This window comes from Limulus polyphemus, unplaced genomic scaffold (assembly GCF_000517525.1).
Source record: "Limulus polyphemus unplaced genomic scaffold, Limulus_polyphemus-2.1.2 Scaffold76, whole genome shotgun sequence".
In the NCBI taxonomy this organism is placed as follows: Eukaryota; Metazoa; Arthropoda; class Merostomata; order Xiphosura; family Limulidae; genus Limulus; species Limulus polyphemus.
The window spans coordinates 453818-473187 of NW_013665686.1; the positions used below are offsets into that span (position 1 = coordinate 453818).

General features: G+C 34.3%; 1 protein-coding gene across 1 annotated transcript in view; it reads left to right on the forward strand.

Annotated features, from left to right (window-relative positions):
• LOC106466780 (H2.0-like homeobox protein) overlaps positions 1 to 19370 on the forward strand; it is a 29392-nt gene that overhangs the window by 2918 nt on the left and 7104 nt on the right. The window contains exon 2 of the mRNA XM_022395623.1: positions 11034 to 11222. Within this exon, the coding sequence (XP_022251331.1) occupies positions 11034 to 11222 (189 nt within the window). The remainder of the gene's footprint in view (positions 1 to 11033; positions 11223 to 19370) is intronic.

Consider the following 19370-nt stretch of genomic DNA (forward strand, 5'->3'; position numbering starts at 1 on the left):
TAATCAGCGTATTACTATTATTGTTTCACCCGGAACATAATGCAGGAAATTTCTTTCTAATCCACGTATTACTATTATTGTTTCACCCGGAACATAATGCAGGAAATTTCTTTCTAATCCACGTATTACTATTATTGTTTCACCCGGAACATAATGCAGGAAATTTCTTTCTAATCCACGTATTACTATTATTGTTTCACCCGGAACATAATGCAGGAAATTTCTTTCTAATATCTTTAGTAATATTATTATGGAAAGATTTTTCTAATCCGTGTATTATTATCATTATTTTGTGTCAGTGGAACTTAACGTGGAAATTTCTTTCTAATTTCTGTATTATTATTATACTTGAACAGGAATTTAACGGGAACAGTTCTTTCTGACCCTTTTATTATTATGTTTTAAAGAGAACTTACAAATAAAATTTATTTCTACTCTCCATAGTATTATGTTTTAGCCGTGATGTAACGGGACAATTCTTTAAGGTCTGTAAAACTATAGTATTTGAATTTATTTCCCCATAATGTATTTCCCTGTGAATACAGAAGCCTGAACCGCAAACTGATAAAAAAATTAAGTTCTCATCTCGTATGTATGAGATAATAGCACAGTGATGACGCATCCTTTCGTACGTACGACTTATTATCTCGAATGTACGAGAAATTATATCGTACGTACGATTTACTATGCCGTTCATACGAGACTAAACCTTCAACTTGTTTTTTTTTTTTTCACTTTGCGGTTCAGGTTTTCCGTATGTGACCAATCTCTTTTCTCACTAAAAGTGTAATATTAAAGCATACCGTTCAAAACAAGTATTCAATAAAGGAAAGAACCAAATGCTACTTGAAATACTAAAATAATGTATGTCCACTCTATTATGTAAAACATCATTGAAGAATAAGACTACAAACTGCAAGTTAGCTAAGACTAGTTTCTTTAGTCAACATTTATGCCTCAACACATATGATCGCTATCACGTATTATTTTACAGGAAAATTTCTGGAAAGTGGATCTTTCATCTTTAATGGTTAAAAAGTTGACAAATTATTCGTTTTATGTATATATATATATATATATATATATATTATATAAACATTTCTATATATTTTAGTATTATTTGCCATAGTTTGTTTGTAGTTAAGTATGCTTCTGAAGTGTGATGCCACTACAACTTTCACTACTGATTGTAACTTTTAACGCCAGTTTTTGATTAGAATATCCAAGTAATCATTTTTTTCAGCTTGATGTCGACATACCTCTATAATTTAACAGCATATAATTATACCTGTATCTCTCTCTGTATATATATATATATATAATGCTTTGACATTCAACTAGAATACTGGCATCCAAATGTTCGACACTTACAAACTTTCTGTTTGGCATGTTAAAGCTGTTATATCAGCCAGAAGTTGTCCAAGGGGCAACAGTAACTTTGTTGACTGAGTCGCTGTTACTAAGCCCTGTCGAAATGTAATCGGAGATACATTTGTGGACTGATCACAATCGTTGTTCTTCTTTGTTACTCTGATTTCAAGACTTTAAACAATGCTGTTACAGCTTTATTTTCTTGCTTGCTTAAAGTGTAGTTTATAATAACTACGTAAGACGATATTTGTTGTTGAATGTTTTACTGTGAGGATTTGATCCTGAATTTCCGGCTAGCCGCTCGTGTTTTAATAATAATAAAAAAATATATTCGCTTAAGTAAGCACGTGGCACTACAAGTTCATAATCTAAAATCTACAATAGCAACTAAATAATTGCACACAATAAAACACTGAAGTTATTAATAGTAATTCAAAACATTTTCTTAAACAAAGATTATTTTATAGGCAAATTTATTCAACTTTTTCATTTGTATTTGCATGAAACCTTCAGTTGCCTCATGGTTAAAGGTCCAAACGCATTTCGTGAATATGCAGATATGATGTCGAGCCTTTAAGTTTAAGTTAAAATCCTTATTGAAGTACCTGTGCCTATGGGCGTCTGATGAGAAATAATTAGTATTTCATAACATAATAAATGAGTAAAATAAACGTTTCTACCCAAGAAAACTGTATCACAAAACTCAGGTTTCAGTTACAGTGATAACTACAACATTAGCAGAACACAGTGAATATACATTCAGTTTAATAGGTGACCAATTATGATGAAAAGACTTATCAGTGATTACCGACCGAGAATTTGAAAGTCATTTTATCCAGAGATGTGAATAGAGTATATACTGATTCATATATCTAAAGAAGAGACATAATATCTTCTATTTCCTGCAAGTCGTAATATATCATTTTATCCAGACATGTGAATAGAGTATATACTGATTCATATATCTAAAGAAGAGACATAATATTTTCTATTTCCTGCAAGTCGTAATATATCATTTTATCACTATGGCTATTCCTCATTATCAATACACGATAAATAATTTTGTTTTATTTTTATAAAAGTAAGATAATTGTATTTAAGTCAAAATTTATTTACGTTACTGCGACTTCAAAAATATGATCAGTATTATTGTTTTTTTGGAACTTTACTAACGAATGCTAATTAACTATGTGCTTCCGTTGATTCTATTTTTTTCTTTTCCTGCATGCTAAACCAGATATCGTCAAGAAACCCGAGTTAGGCTTTTCTGAGTATATGTTTTGGTAGCAGCGAAGTCACTGATTTTCAGATTTCCTGCAGTATATGGGATATTCTTACTGTGTAAAACTAAAACTAAATGTTATTGTTCGAAAACCATAGCAGGTGATATATAATTGAATGTTCTTGAAATGTATAACCTGGTGATCTGAGGACTTCTCACACTTCCCTTCAACAAATTTAACCATTAGATAACACTTACTCGTTACATGTTAATATCTCTGATTCTACGCTGCAAAGAATCGGATATTAAAAATAAATATCACTTGAATTGCAATAATTGTATTTTACAATTGTATTTCTGTATTGTAATTTAATGCTTTTTTATCCCAGAAAATCAAAACAGATGCATTTTAGATACAACAATCATAACTGGATAAAAAAAAGGTTTACATAAATTAGTGCGCTGTATGCAGTCACGGTTTATGGCGAAATGTGTTACGTTTCAATCAATTAAAATATACGTAGTTTATTTTGCACCATATTTGTTAGTTTCGCAGCTAGTTTTAATGGCATATAAGTGGTGTGAAATTAACTGTTACTGTTTTCCTTATCACTGTCTGTTGGAGTAGACAAGTATCATGTATTGCTTCCTAAAGAATAGCTTCCATTTTTGGTGAATCTAGACCTATGTTTATTTATAGCAGTATTTTGTATTTGTGACGAGCCTTAATTACATATATCTTAAATGCTTTGAGACATAATTATATGTCATCCATGAATTCCTTTAAGACATCAATACTGAAAACAACTCTTCGTTCTTTACTCAAATATTTCCAAGTATTCCTCAATGTTTAAGTGATAAGGTAAACTCAATTAGATTTGTATCAAATACTCTTAACAATTGTTTTCCTTAAATATTTTGAGCTATCGAAATTAATAGCAGTGGGAGGAAAAAGTTATTAACATAAAAAAAACGATAAATCTCTAGAGCTTTATATCTGGACTTGATAAATAGATATATTTAGGTGTATAGATCATAAATAAATCTGAGTTAGAATGAAGCATAGTGCATTTATCGAGTTATTCCTAAACCACAGAACGTTTGGAAACTCTTTCTATTCTAGTCGTGCGCGGCATATTTATCTAATGTAACATAAGCTGGGAATAATGATTGGATAATAAATCTAAAACATGGTTTTAAAAGGCAAGGCATCAGTTTTCTGGTTATATATTCGTGTAGGTATAATATTTGTTCTCATCTAGTGATGGTAATGATACAATGGGTGATAAAATAGTGACTTTGTAGTAAAACATTAAACTAGAACTTTTAAAAGTTTTCTCACCTTCCAATAAATGTTTCTTTCAAGTTCAAAACATGGCAGTCTGTGGTAATACAAAACTTATAGCAAGCACAATAGATTATATTTGTAGTAGTACATAACTTTAATGATTTACAAAACGTTTGCAATAAGTGTTATTTGGGTGTTACATCACAGAAAGTCGTATCATCTGTTTTCAACAAAAAACAAGATTTCAAGTTAATTTTACTTTTAGTGAAGCCTTAGATAAGTCGTTTCATGTTTTCAGTAACATTGTCCATCTAAGTTACAAGTAAAAAAGGACCAATTATACACACATGTCTATTATTAACTAAATGCTTCTTTATAAGTGTTCACTGAATTACATCAAATAGAATTACGACAGAATGTTCACGAAAGGGGTGTCAGTATGGCAGTATTCTTGACCTTCATATTCGCTAGTACCCTCCAGTGGCTCGGGGGTAATCTTGAGGGCCTATAACACTACAATTTGAGTTTTTATACATGCACTGAGTACAGCGCAGATAGTCTATTTGGCAACAAAGAAATAAACTGTACGTGACAAAAGAATGATATTTTCAGCAGTAATTTATAATGTTTGTGTAAGATATTATTCAAATCTCACATTCACAACCAAAGGTGTTTGCAAACGACAATGATCATTACTAGAGATAAAATTACATTATTATTATTTGATCTATAGGATATCTATGTTCTTTGTTCTTGTATCTTGAAAAAGTTAGAAACAGCGACACTTTGTCCGGTATATCTCTTACTTTTTAGAAATTAATTTATGAAATTCTGTAAAAGGTATTAATATAGTTGATGAAGTTATAAGAAAATATTGATTCTTATGGACATGAGAAACTATCGCGTCCAACTGGTTATTACTAAATGATAAATTTTGTTGTTTAAAGCAGAGAAACTCAGTTAATGATTGCTACATTTAAATGGAACATAATTAGTACTCTTCAACAAATAGATACATCACTACCAAAGATACCTGGTAATACTGACCTTGAAAAGTTACGTTATAGATAGGGGCATCAAATAGATACATCACTACCAAAGATACCTGGTAATACTGACCTTGAAAAGTTACGTTATAGATAGGGGCATCAAATAGATACATCACTACCAAAGATACCTGGTAATACTGACCTTGAAAAGTTACGTTATAGATAGGGGCATGGGCTGTTTCTTTAATTATTTTGAACTGAGGCACAAGAACGGCTCGTCCAATGCAATGGTACCGTGGTACTCTCGGCATTAAACGCTACTTACGTTTATAGGCAGCTTTACGTATTTTGTTATTGACCTCGTCGCTCAGTTGATCCTTCATTCGCAGCATTAAGGCGGTAAAACTGATATGGCAGCAAAACTCGAACCGTTTGTCTGATTGTATATCTTTATTATATATCAATCATAACAAACACGTGTCATGAAAGGCTGAAGTATATTATGGAATCATGAAAAGAACGACTTTTCGGCACAATACAAATTATGGAATTTATCTTGAAAAAACAACGTTTTCGGAGTATATTTTGCTAATCCCAGGGTGAACTAGACAATCAGGTGTGTAGTTACCCAACATGCTCTCCAGGCCAATTATTTTTATTTAGGTACTTAATACCTGATTTCATATCATATTTTGCATGTCATTGTGATTCAAGTACTTTGAATAATCATATTTATAATACCATGTCTCCTTCCCCATGCTTATTTTTAAGCACCTTAAGGTTCTGAGCATGTTTGATATCTACATAAGATGGAACAACTGACCGTGAGCCTATAGAAATGCGGAATAAATATTACATTACAATCTTATGCTTTAAAATGTTACTTCTTAGGCTTAGAAGTTCACAACATTCCCTAGGGTACGTCGCACTTTGAGATATTCCCCAGCAAGTTCATACAATTACAACAGTAAAATCTGGGGTTCGATTTCCTGCAGTGGACAGAGCGCAGCTAACTCATTCATTTGTTTTGCACTTAAAGAAACAGACAAAAAACAACAACAAATAAACACTTTGAGATATCCTTTTGAAATTACCGTCTCATTAGTTATCTGTAAAAGAATAATTGAATTATCATTTCAGTCTGTAATACAGAGGGGTGAGTAGATTATATTAAAATGGTTATCGAATATATAAATCATTAAGTTATTTTGCAACCATAATCGATATAAAAATGCGATGAAAAGACGTGTATTACAACTACGTTTTGGAATTGTTTAACGTGGATGGTGTGATGTCACCGAAAATAATCGATTTTGCGAATGGTGTGTTACAACCCTTTCCGATGCAACACTTTCATACACTCAGATTATATAGAATGTGTTCAGATTGTTTATATAGAGATTTCAAGAGCGAGATGTTCTTTGTACTTAGCAGCATTGGGAAACAAAGGAGTATGAATCAACTTGGGGCACCAGGACCCCCTCGTCTTATAACAATTGAGAATCGACGAACACAGAGGTCGGTGTCAGTATAATCATATCTTCACTTCACTAAACATTATTCTCTAGTCAGATATTTAGTTCTTCAGTACATTTAACATTTAATGACAATTAGGTATTTATTTCTTCACTACACTAGACAACTCACAATCTGCAGGTCGCGGATTCGAATCCCCGCCCTATCAGTGGCGGGGGTGTTATAATGTTGAGGTTAATCCCGCTATTCGTGGTAAAAGAGTAGCCCAAGAGTTGGCGGTGTGTGATGATGATGACTAGCCACCATCCCTCTAGTCTTTCACTGCAAAATTGGAGACGGCTAGCGTAGATAGCCTTCGTGTAGCTTTGCGCGAAATTCAAAACAAACAAACAAACCACTACACTAGACATATTCGTAATCAGGTATTTTCATTCTCACTACACTATACATTAGGCCTTTATTCGTGTAATTATTTCTTCACTTCACTAAACATTATACTCATTCTCTATGATTTACATTTCGAATTTGCAGCTCGACGCGTTAGAAACCAGAGAATTCCAGCTTCTTTATGCTCGTGGGCCAGTTTCTTACCTAGACTGTGTTAAGGGGCCGAAATTATAACAAAGTATGTTCAGGTACTTGCTTCCAAGAACATGTAAGTTGTACATACCCTCAGTTAATTATATGACTTTGAATAAATACCTGAGTTAAAATTTGAAGAAAGGTCTCAGAGCCGTCACGGGATTGATTTGTTTGGTTACTGTTTCGTTTTGCCAGTTTGGCCAAAGTAAACTATAAGGGGTTGGTCATCTACGCGTTACACACTAAGCCACGTTTAGCCCTCAACAGAATAACCCAACTCAGAATATTTATTTCACCTTGTAATGTTTAATGTAGTGGAGGAGAAAAGATATAATATCTATTGTAGTGAAAATATAATATAAACATATGACAACCTGTCTAAAGTCGAGTGTAGAGAAGAATCAAATACCCAGAGTAAGAGTATTATGTCTAATGTAATGAAGAAATAAAGAGTGGTCACAAATATAACGTTTAATATGGTAAATAAACACTTGTACACGAATCATATCTAGTGTAATGAAAATATAAATACCAAACTACGAGTGTAACATGTAGCGTAGTAAAAATCTAAATACCAAACTACGAGTGTAACATCTAGCGTAGTAAAAATCTAAATACCTGACTACGGGTATATCAGGTATTTATCTCTTCACTATACTAGACATTATACAAGTCTTGTATTTATTTTGTCACTTCACTAGGCATTCTACTCGTGGTCAATGAATTTCTTATTCAGTTCAATAGACATTACGCTAATAGCAAATGAATTATTCACTAAATTATACTTGTACTTAGGTAGTTATGTCTTCACTACACTCGTAGTCAGTCATTTGTTTGCTTATATTAAACACTATACTTGTAGTAAGGAAAGAATTCCTTCAATACCTTAGACTCAATACTCGTAGTAAGGTATCTTCTTTCATAAACGACTGTCATTTGATATTGTACACGTAGTCAGATATTAATCCACTTAATTAAACATTAAAATATCCGTAGCTAGGTATTGTTTTTGTCAGAGTTACTTACAGATGATTAATCGCTCTTTATTTATATGTTGTAGAACAGTGGCACGTCGCCACAGATGCAGGTCGTGGCGCAACGAGACACATGCTTAGCACCTATATGGTTGGTTTACATTGAATTATTAACCATTTGGCCACAACATATTACTTATATGTAGAATAATATGTCGCATTCCTTCCCGAGGAAGGATAGTCATATAGCGTGATAGATAAACAATGCAGATACTAATAATCTCGGGTTCTGAAGGAGGTAGCCGTCAAAGTTTTTCAAGGGATCGAGAAAAAGTTGTACAGTAGAACATTTAGGGCTTCGAAACCATACCTTAAGACGACCCAAAACAATGCTCTCATCCGCAAAGTGAAGGCTATGGTCACAAGACAGAACTCTCCGAACCTTTTTTACAAGTCAGTTGCGACATATTTTCTGGCTCCATTAACAGAAATATAAACAAGGATCTGGAGCTGCTGAAAGTTCACAAGCCACACCTCGACTGTTGTCATGAGAAAAATGACCAACGAAACTGGAAACACAACAATCCCGTTCGACCACATACCTGCAAGGACCTCCGATGCAGCTCCGACAAACTTATGTGTGTTTATTTAAGTCCGTGTACAGTGGAGGGTGTGTGGTCTAAGATGACCTCGCCGTCCTTTTTAGAAGCTTGTTAGAATGAAAATTGTGGCATCGAACGGTAATGCTTAATCATAGTCATGAAACAAAGTACAACTGATGATGGAGAAAGTAGTTCTAAGAGCGATTAACCTCAATGTAAACAACAATCCATAAATACTTGATAAAATGATTAGGGATCAACAAATCATTAACGTATATTTAGCAAGTAGCTAAGTTTTAAGTTGTAGATTATTAAAGAAAGTGAGATTTATTGTATTCGTAAGACAAAAGCATTATGTATTAACAGAACTTCTCTTACAACAGTCTCTGACTTTTCATCCTTCTAGTTTTAGAAGGTCTGCAACAACAATATCGATCAATGATATAAAAATTAATTTGACGAATCTTAATATCCATCTTAATATCAAGTATGTCCACCTTGAGCTGATATAACAGATCTACAATGCCACTGCATACTTTATGGAAATCTTTAAGTTGAGTTTTGTGGAATATTCTTCAAACCCCTGTAAAAGGTTTCCTAAAAGTTACAGTGTGATTGGGTGAGTCTAGCGTAAAATGTCTCCTTGGGTTTGGTGTTTGAAATACATTGCTAGTAAGTCCGTTATGATATAATTACTTCTTAAAGTTGACGGTATGGAAGAGTAGTTTCAAAATGTATCAAGCTCAGTCGATGATGTCAACGAAAACTTTGACACTGATCTCAACCTTATAATTTACAGTGTTCAAAGTAAATGGCATAAAGATCAGTACGGCCATCAGAGAATCGTGTTGTTTTACCATCTAGAATTCTCGAAAAAAATAGAAAACCGGCATTTGACTGTTACTCTCAAAACACAAGGGGTATGGTATGACCTCCTGCTAGGGTGCTCTAACCGCAATCTGCGGGTCGTGGGTTCGAAAACCCTCACCGAACATGCTTGCCCCTTCAGCCATGGAAGCATTATAATGTGATAGTCAATCCCACTTTTTGTTGGTAAAGAGTAGTTTAAGAGTTGACTGTGGGTGGTATTGACTATCCCTCAAGTCTATTACTTCAAAATTAGGGCCGGTTAGCGCATGGTCCCAACGTGTGGAGCACACTATGGGATGCAAACCATGGATTCTTAGAAAGGTTTTAATATATTTCTGAGTTTATTTCTACACCAGCTAAAACTTTCACATCAGGAAGCAATCACATTAGAAACTACGAAAAGTTTTATGTATTATGAAGTTTAATATAAATGATTAAACCAACATCGGCTTTAGTAACTGTGAAAAAAATGTATATATTTTTAAGTGTGCTAACTTTTTATTAGAGGAACACGTGATTGCTGTATAATTGTAAATAATATGGATGCCTTATTAAACAGAATAAAAAACCATCATCGTGAAAAAACTTCTGTACGTTTCATTTATCCAAATTATACAAAGAATTGTTGGAAAGGTCTGAATCATTACTCCGGTAAAATATCTTTTTTTTTTCTTTTAACTCTTTACCTAATACAGCGAAACTGACTAGTGTGGCGCGTGCTAAGCTGCCACTGTATCCGTTTTAAATGTAATGAACGCTATTTAACATACTTCCAGACTCGTGTGTCTGTGTTCGGTCAGGCACAATACAACCCTTTCATGTCGCCGAGAGAAATCTACTACTTTCCCTGACACCGATATTACTCTCCGTATAAATCTTTGGCTTTCCTGTAGCACACCAGACTTCCTTGTTACAGTTTAAGCTATGATAGATTTTGTATAATGCTTTCATTGTGATTAGATGCACCGTCCTTTCTGGATTCATGTTACACTGACGTTTCCATGGTCAATGGAAATGCAAAGCACACCCCTGTTTATGTATATATACAAATATTTTTTATGACTATAGCCTGGATCTTTCAGAGCTTTCAGTATTATCTGCTATATTATTCACACGAACTTTAAAAAGATTAGGCCAGGATTATAAAATTATACTCATATCTTATCAATCAGTGTTGGTAAGCACGAGAACGATAATCATCTCGAGCAGCACAGTCAGTCTTGTTCTTCTATCACACTGTTTTTCCAACGATACTCAACAAATGTAAGGGTACCGTAACGAAAATACGTTTATGGTTTATTAAATTTTTGAATTTCAAGAATTGATGGCACTTAAAACGGTAGTAACTTGTTCATGCATGCATAAAAAGTTCAAAGCACTCTTTACCTTATTCGGTGTTCGTGATTACTTCAGATGATCAAAGGCAACGAGACTTAACACATGGGCTATCGATCACACGTTTCTCCCAAAAAATGAAATATGGTGAACTTACTACTGAAAACGGATAATTTCACAGATGTTCATCTGTAGATGAGTGTTAGCATTTTGACTTGGTGTTTTCTGTGTTGATTTTTTTATTATTACAATTAAATACAGTACATAAAATATCACATACTTTGAGTTAATATCTTTGAAGTAAAAGTGTTATCTTATTCATAGGAACGTCACCAACTACTACAGCGTCGCCTTGTGATCTGTGTATGCGCACTACTCCATCGTTCTCTGGGTACTGCCTTCTACCCACGTGCCATGGAGACAACCAAAATTACGACAGAGTCTATCCAATGGTCACTACAGCCATTCCAACTTACCCTGTTCCCTATATCTCCAATCTACCTGGCTACACACGTACGTTATTTACATATATATATATATATATTACATGTTACGTTTGTTGTGAGTTGCTGGTTTTAAGGAACATCAAGTCAATTTTAAATGTATGTAAATTAAGTAAGATTTATGAAGCAGTGAGTTAATTTTAGGTATCTGTGGCATTAGAAAAGAAAAAAAGAGACGTATTTATTTCCCTTGTAAAGATAGAAACATTTATTGTTGTGTCAAATGTATATATTTCACAGATCATGTTACTGATTGTTTTTAACAATACAATTATAGCTACTTACGTCCGATTTGTACAATAATATAGTCCCATCTGATATTAGTCATATCCCTGCAGATGTATTTAGAGCGGCCGATTAGTCGTCAAGCTATAGGTCAAAATCAAAGCTTACTGTATTCATGGCGGTATTTCATAAACTGATAGACAATAACGTGCTGACATTCTACCTAATTGGTTGAGACACTTTTATCGTCCATTATTAATACTGATAACTGAAGACACACAATGCGAAGAAAGACTAGCAGCATCAGGAATGGCTAATAAATATTCTAAACAATCATAGCCGTCTTAAAAAGACTAGAAGGGCTAGGCCTATAACACTGCAGCCAGATCAGAATACTTTTCAAAATTATCTTTTAATGGTGACCCGGCATGGCCAGGTGGTTAAGGCGCTCGACTTGCAATCTGAGGGTTGCGGGTTCGAATCCCCGTCACTCCAAACATGCTCGCCCTTTCAGCTGTGGGGGCGTTATAATGTGACGGTCAATCCCACTATTCGTTGGCAAAAGAGTAGCCCAACAGTTGGCGGTGGGTGATGATGACTAGCTGCCTTCCCTCTAGTCTTCCACTACTAAATTAGAGGCGGCTAGTGCAGATAGCCCTCGTGTAGCTTTGCGCGAAATTCAAAACAAACAAACAAACAAAACTTTTTATGGCATATACAGAGGTGATTATATTTCTAACGATACCTCACTTAGTGCTTTTATTGCTCGTAGATAGACATGAATTTTTTTTGTCCATTAATGCGGGAAAATGGTCATGAATCTATTTATATAAGATCACTAAGTATTTGACACCTCTGTAACATAGCTTAGATTGCAAAAAGTCTTATTTTAATTGAACATCCAAACTGCACAGCGTAAATTTTGCCAAAAGTCTACACTGAAACAGATATTGGTATGACATAAAAACATACCAAAAATCGTAAAGCTTATTATCTGAATCATATTTTGGTACTAAGACAACATACATAATATTTCAGGACAACAAGGGACCTATTGGTTAATCTAGACTGTACCATCCACCAAAGTAAAACTATAAGAAAACCAAAGCCAACCCTTATCATTCATATATTTATGAAGCCTTCCCTTAAACTCTTAAATTTACTGTCTCTATCACATCCTAAGGCAACCCATTCCAAAGGCCAACTACACTGTTAGGGAACAAAATAAAACTATCTTAGCTGAAGATGATTTCTACCCTGCTAAAATTTATATTTGTGTCTCATTGTCCTACCATTCTCATCATTAAGAATGAAAAAAGATGATGCATCACCACTGTTAATTCCCTTAACCTTAAACACCTCAACAATTCTTTATTCATGAGAAAATAATTTCAAAGATCTTAACCTCTCCTCATATAACAACTATTCCATCTCAGGTATCATCCTTGTAGCTCTCCTCTGAACCCTTTCCAACAATTCAATGTTCTTTCTAAAGTAAGGATCCCCAGACTGAACACAATACTCCAAATGTGGCCGAACCAGTGACCTATGCAATGAAATTATAACCTTTTTAGATTTGTATTCATTATTTCTACAGATACAACCTAAAATCCTGTTTGCCATACAAATAGCAACAGCACACTGCTTGGATGGCTTAAGAGACCAACAAACCACAACATCAAGATCCTTTTCTTCCATAACACTGTTAAGGTTATTCCCATCCAAATTATATTTATAATTCAAATTATCATAATACACATGCGTTATCTTGCATTTATTATAATTAAAACCCATCTGCCATTTATTCACTGAACTCACTAAGTGATCTAAATCATTTTGCAAAGCAGCAGCTTCCTCCTCACATCGAGAAATATCCAAAGCTTTAATATCATCAGCACATTTTCACATTTCCAGCCAACCTTTGCTCATACATCTTTTTGGATGTCCCAATTTCCTATTTGTCCAACTCTCTTGATCTTCTATAAACTTTTAAATCTCCCGTCATACCAGTTAATTTAAATTTCTTAAACTTGTGATGCTTTTCTTTAATTTTATCCCTTATACACCTTGTTAGCCAATCTGGATTTTTACTTGCAGCCACCCTTTTATTTTTATAAGGAATATGTTTATCTTGACTATTTAAAAATTTATTTTAAAAAATGTCCCATATTTAATCAATATGTTCAAGTAATTCAGCTGCCCAAGTGAATTTGGTGAATTTTCCTCGCGATTGTAAGAACAATTAGTTTACTGTTAAAAACAGTTTAGAGGCTTCAGCTTCTACAAAAACTTGGAATTTGTGTTCAGAACTTCGTTTTTGTTTTGTTTTCAGATCTAGTAAATGGGCATTCTAAGCACGTGCTTTCTAAATTGATGCCTTATTACATATTTCACGTAATCTCTCATTTAACCAGAGGCGTCTCATTGACAGGAATTGAACGTAAAAAATTAGAGAATCAGAAAGAAGATAATCCGTAAGTGTGTGATCATTGCTGGTAAGGTGGTGTGGGCACTCCAAAATCTAGTGTAACTTTGACTTTTATAACTACCGATCAAAGTACAATACCGTAATATAAGTTGCATATTTGGATAAAGCAGATTTCAATTTTTTCAACGGTGTATGCAAGAACTCCAAGAAACAATTACCAGAATTTCTTGTTCCTTACTCTTCCAGTCAAAAACACTACTTCCCCTTTAGTTAACGGAGAGATCTTGTGTTAATGGAGCAATTCATGATCAAGTTGGTGCTGGTATGGAATCTAAGCTTGCACTTTTCATGGCTAATTTATATTTGAATTATCCTGAAGAACAGTGGTTGAAAGAGTGTATTGTTGAATTCAAGCCGCTTTGCTATAGCAGACATGTGTATGATATATTTGCTATCTTTTAATCACAGAACAATATTGGTAAATGTATTTAACGAGTTTAATTATAAACAACCAAATATAATGTTCACGGTTGAATAAAAGTAATCTAGGTATTCTTGAAAAATTTATTAATACATAATTGACAGATTACTTTTGAAACAGGCGTATATCGTAAACCCACTTTTTCAGGATTTGATGCCCGTGTTAATAGTTTGATTCTAAAGACGGTATTTGTTTGTTTGTCTTAGAGCAAAGCTACATTGAGCTATCTGTCATGTCCAACTTGGGAAATCGAATCCCACATTTTAGCGTACTAAACTTACCGTTCTCCTACCATGGGACAAAAGTTACAGTATATTAAAAAGCCATTAGTTTTAACTCATCCATGGCAGAGTTTATCGGCAAGTTGAAATTTGATGCACCTTTAAGTCCAGTGTAAAAATAAACGGTTTATTTTTTTTCAATTTATAGATATGATATATGAAAATAAAAAGAATAGTTCGTCTTCTATAAATTTGCATGCCCCTCACGTGCGAAGGTAGGTTCTCCCACTATGTGGCTCTTCAATAGCTTTTATTTGTTTGAAGTTAAGCACAAAGCAACGCAATGGGCTATCTGTACTCTGCCCACCACGGGTATCGAAACCCTGATTCTAGCGATGTAAGTCCGTGCCACTTGGGGGGAGGGGGCTCATGACTAGCATAAAAGGCTACACAATGGGTTGTCTGTGTTCTACCCGCCACAGGTATCGAAACCCGAATTTTAGCGTCGTAAGCCGCAGACTTATCGTTGAGGCACTGGAAAGCTCGTATTAAAAAATATATTTCTGGAAGGTTTGAGAATTCATCAAAGTTTAACAATATTCTTATCACTAATGAAAACTTGGTGATATTTAACCAGGCTGAAGATGAAGAGTAGGAGAGTTGATAATACCAAGCCTCATTTAATGTTCCTCAGGGGCGAGTTTCTAGCACGTTTTATGTCAGTACAAACCGAATACGCACCCACCCGCCCCAGCCCCCGTGATTTAGCACCACAGTAAAAATTGTAAAATTTGTTTGCTTGTTTGTAATTAAGTATAAAACTACACAATGGGCTAGCTGTGCTCTGCCCACCACGGGTATCGAAAACCGGATTTTAGCGTTGTAAGTCCGCAGACATACCGCCGTGCCAATGGAGGGGGGGGGGACAAATTGTAAAATTAAACTATGCTACATTTATTATTTATAATTTTATACAAACAGTTTTATGCAGCTCCCCTGTACCGTTTCCAAAATCATTTGTCTGTAATTCACACTAGTTGAACTACACTTACAGGTGGAATTAGTTTTAAAGAGTTTTCTATACAGATGCTTTTGTTATACAGCACCACTGAAACTAGAGAAAGAGAGAGAACAATACTTTATCGAATAACTTTATCATATACATATTCTGGAAGATGTCATTGTGCGTCTGATTTTTTTTCTTAACCTATTGCCATTATAATATATTTTGATGTTGAACAACTGATGAACATATCCTCCCAGAGAAATTTTCACATAGATCCTTATTTGTTGAATTCCCGGACAGAAAGGTCGTGATTCAGGTGTATTATAATTTATATTGTTACTTAGATAATTATAGGGTTAGAACAAAGAAAATAATCAGTTCGAAGAGCACGTGCTCAGCACACGAGAAGCACTATAAAAAATGCTTAATGAAACCTCGACAAGCCTTCGTGTGTGTGTGTGTGTGTGTGTGGGTTTGACACTAATGGTAATTTCATCGGTTCATGTTGTATAACTTTCACTCTCGAACAAAACAGAACCTTTATTTTGCGCTCGATTCTTAACCTCTTTGTCGGCAAGTGATTTGTGAATGAACACTTTGAGAATTACAGAACATTGGTCTGACATGGTTTATATGAACACTCAAACGATCTTGTTTATTCACGTTACAGTAAGCTGGGCGCACGTGAAACGCGGGTGGTCGAGTTGTCCACGCTGCCGGTCTACAGCAATGAGGTTCAACACTATACAGAAAGACAAACAACTTCTATTGAGCATTATTTAAAATGGATTCCTTCTTGCCTTGTTTGGAAAGTATGGCTTTGAACTAACTTATCAGCACATAGCAACAGTCTGGTTGGTGTTTATAATGTGACAAAGTTCTATGCGAACTTCGTAGCCGGCTCGGTTTACAGTCAGTTCCTGTTAAAATGTAACCTCTTTAACGACACATTGCGCACAGTTCAATGTGTATGTTTATTGATTAATGTAACGAATACTACTTTTGTTCTATGGTATCAATGGTATATCATAATTTGATAAGTTCAATGGCGTGACCTGGTACGCCTAGGGATTTTGATAAATTTTGCTATTAAATCAGTGTTTGTTTGTTTTTATTGAATCGTATCGGAAAAGCGCTAAATAAAATCAGTTCTAGAAAAAATTGCATTATATTATTTCATATTACGGAAACTGATTTATTTCTGAAATGAGAATGTGCTTTTGTCATAGTTTTCATTTCAAATATCAAACTTAAGTATATTTTCATTTCAAAAACAAATTATCTTAGGACATTATTTTATCGGGATTTCTGTAAATCTTATTCACAATAAAAAGTTTTTGTTTTTATATTTCCAATGCTAAACAAAAAACATTATTATAAAGAAAAATTATGAAAAATGTCTAGAGCAAACCGAAGCAATCATAATTATTTGAGTGCATGAAGTCAAGTTAGATTTTCGAAGGGTAAGTAATATGATACAAAGTAAAAGTAAAGTGCCAAGACTTGTAGGCATCGTGATTAAGTTCGCTTAATGTAAGCAGAGTTTCACACAATTATCGTATTGTCCCAAGACATTCTAAGGTGATCATGCTTGATTTCACCGACCAAATTGGAATATCTGTTCTCTGTTAGATAGTGTCACAAGTTATTAGCGACCCACTTATGGATGTTTTAATTTTGACTTTCAATTACTGACATGGCGTTCCATACTTCCACCTTAACCTGTGATGCATATTAGAATGATTATTTTTCTGTTTCTAAGTGCTTGGAGGTCTTGAAAATTAGAAGAATAACTTAACTATTACTTATAAGATATAATGACTCCTACATTTTATAGTTATTATACATTTAAAGTATAGAAATGGTTAGTATTTCATTAGCTTCGCATTTTCTCCCCCTCCATAGCCAGACGTGACATAGTTGTTTAGCATGCAGGGCTGTGCAATCGGAAAGTCTAAGGTTCGAGCTCGCAAATTGTCGTTCAAATATAAAAGTGACAGTCACACCTGATATTCGGTTAATGCTGCTGACTTGTTGAGTTCCCTCTTGTTATTAGCTCAAAATTAGGGCTGGCTATGTCTGAACCTTGGGATCTCCTACCTAACCATAATCACACCTTTGAAAACTAAACACGGAAAAAAAAAAAACGTGAGCAAAACACCTTTAAAACTGTTTCTCGGTGGGACAGCGGTAAGTTTATGGACGTCAACGATAAAATCCGAGGTTCGATTTCTTATGATGAATGCAGCAGATAGCCCAGTATGGCTTTGCTTTAAATAACAAACGAGCAATCCATTAAAATGAAATTGCCCATCACACCATTTATTTAATGTCCTCGAAAGCCTGAATGTTATTTGCACCATTTATTCAATAAAATAAAAACATGCTTTATTTAATAGCAAAATAGTAAACATCCTAATTTTCTGTTAATTAGAGTGGCATTAATGAACATAATCTACTCATACTGTCTACTTTACTGAAAACCTCCTTCAATATTTTAGCTCTAATAAACGAACCAGACAACTTGAGTTCCATGCCTCAGATTTTCTCATATTGTAGTCCTCACATCTGTACAGAATAGGATGCATCTGGATTCTCGCGACAACAAACTGTTCCTCCAATTATCGATTGTACACTTTCATTTCTTCAGGCATCGCACCTTTCTGTTGTATGTTAGTGTTTATCATCGATTTCCATACGACATTCGGTACAGCTCCCTTGCATAAAGTATGAATTGGTATGGAAGATATATTATTAAGGTTGAATGAATTTATCAGTTGTTCAACTGCCTTGCCTCTGGAACTCCTCACAATCCTTAATATTTATCGTTAACTCCTGTTTGACACCTGTGGTATTACTAGTTTTAGAGATGGAGGGCTCTAATGATCATTACTTGCTGGAATGCTGACAAATCATTGCTTCCGCCAATTGTCATCATGAACGAGTGAAATATTGCTGCAGCCATGGTTTTATAGACTTCCTGTAATCATATGCTGATGCATACACATGTGCTAGATTTTACTTTCAGCGCCTACTGTGTGGTCGGACATTTACATGAAGAATAAAACGGTCAATATGTGCAGTTCGCACATCGAATCGAGTGATCGATTATTACAGAAAAACATAGAAAGCGGCGAGTAATTTAAGAGAAGAAACTGACTTTTAACTCGATATTCTAAACAAATAACTCGTTATTATTGAGTCACAAACAATCAAACTTGAATGGTAAAAAGGAGAAGATTGATTATATCACAGTAGTTACACAAATAAACTGAGATGCGTAATACTGGATACATAGACTTCAATAATGATGTTATAGAACCACTGTATTCACAGAGATGCTGGAGGTATCGTGCTAAAAAGCTGGTTACAGAGAGGAAAAGAAGAAATCCGAAAATATTAGAATTTAAAAACTTCTAAGCTTGATTGACTGGTGATGGATATAATTAATATACGGTAATAATCAGAAAAGCAGGGACAGTAAATAAAAGTCACACGGTTAAAGCGTTCAGAAAAAAAACAACGTTAACCGAAACAATTACTTGAGATGTAAATATTGCTTCACTCAAATGCAAATCATAAACAGTAGTTGCATTAAAGATGCATGTGGGTAGATAGAGTAATGATAACAAAAGCACGATTTCGCGGCATTCAGACAGTTCGCTTTATCTTTTTTTTTTTCTGTAAAATAAAGTCGATTATTTAAATACAATATTTGAGATTTTACACATAATGTTGATTCATTATAAATACTTGTATTAAGATTACTGAGATGTCCGACACCATTAAGAATCACT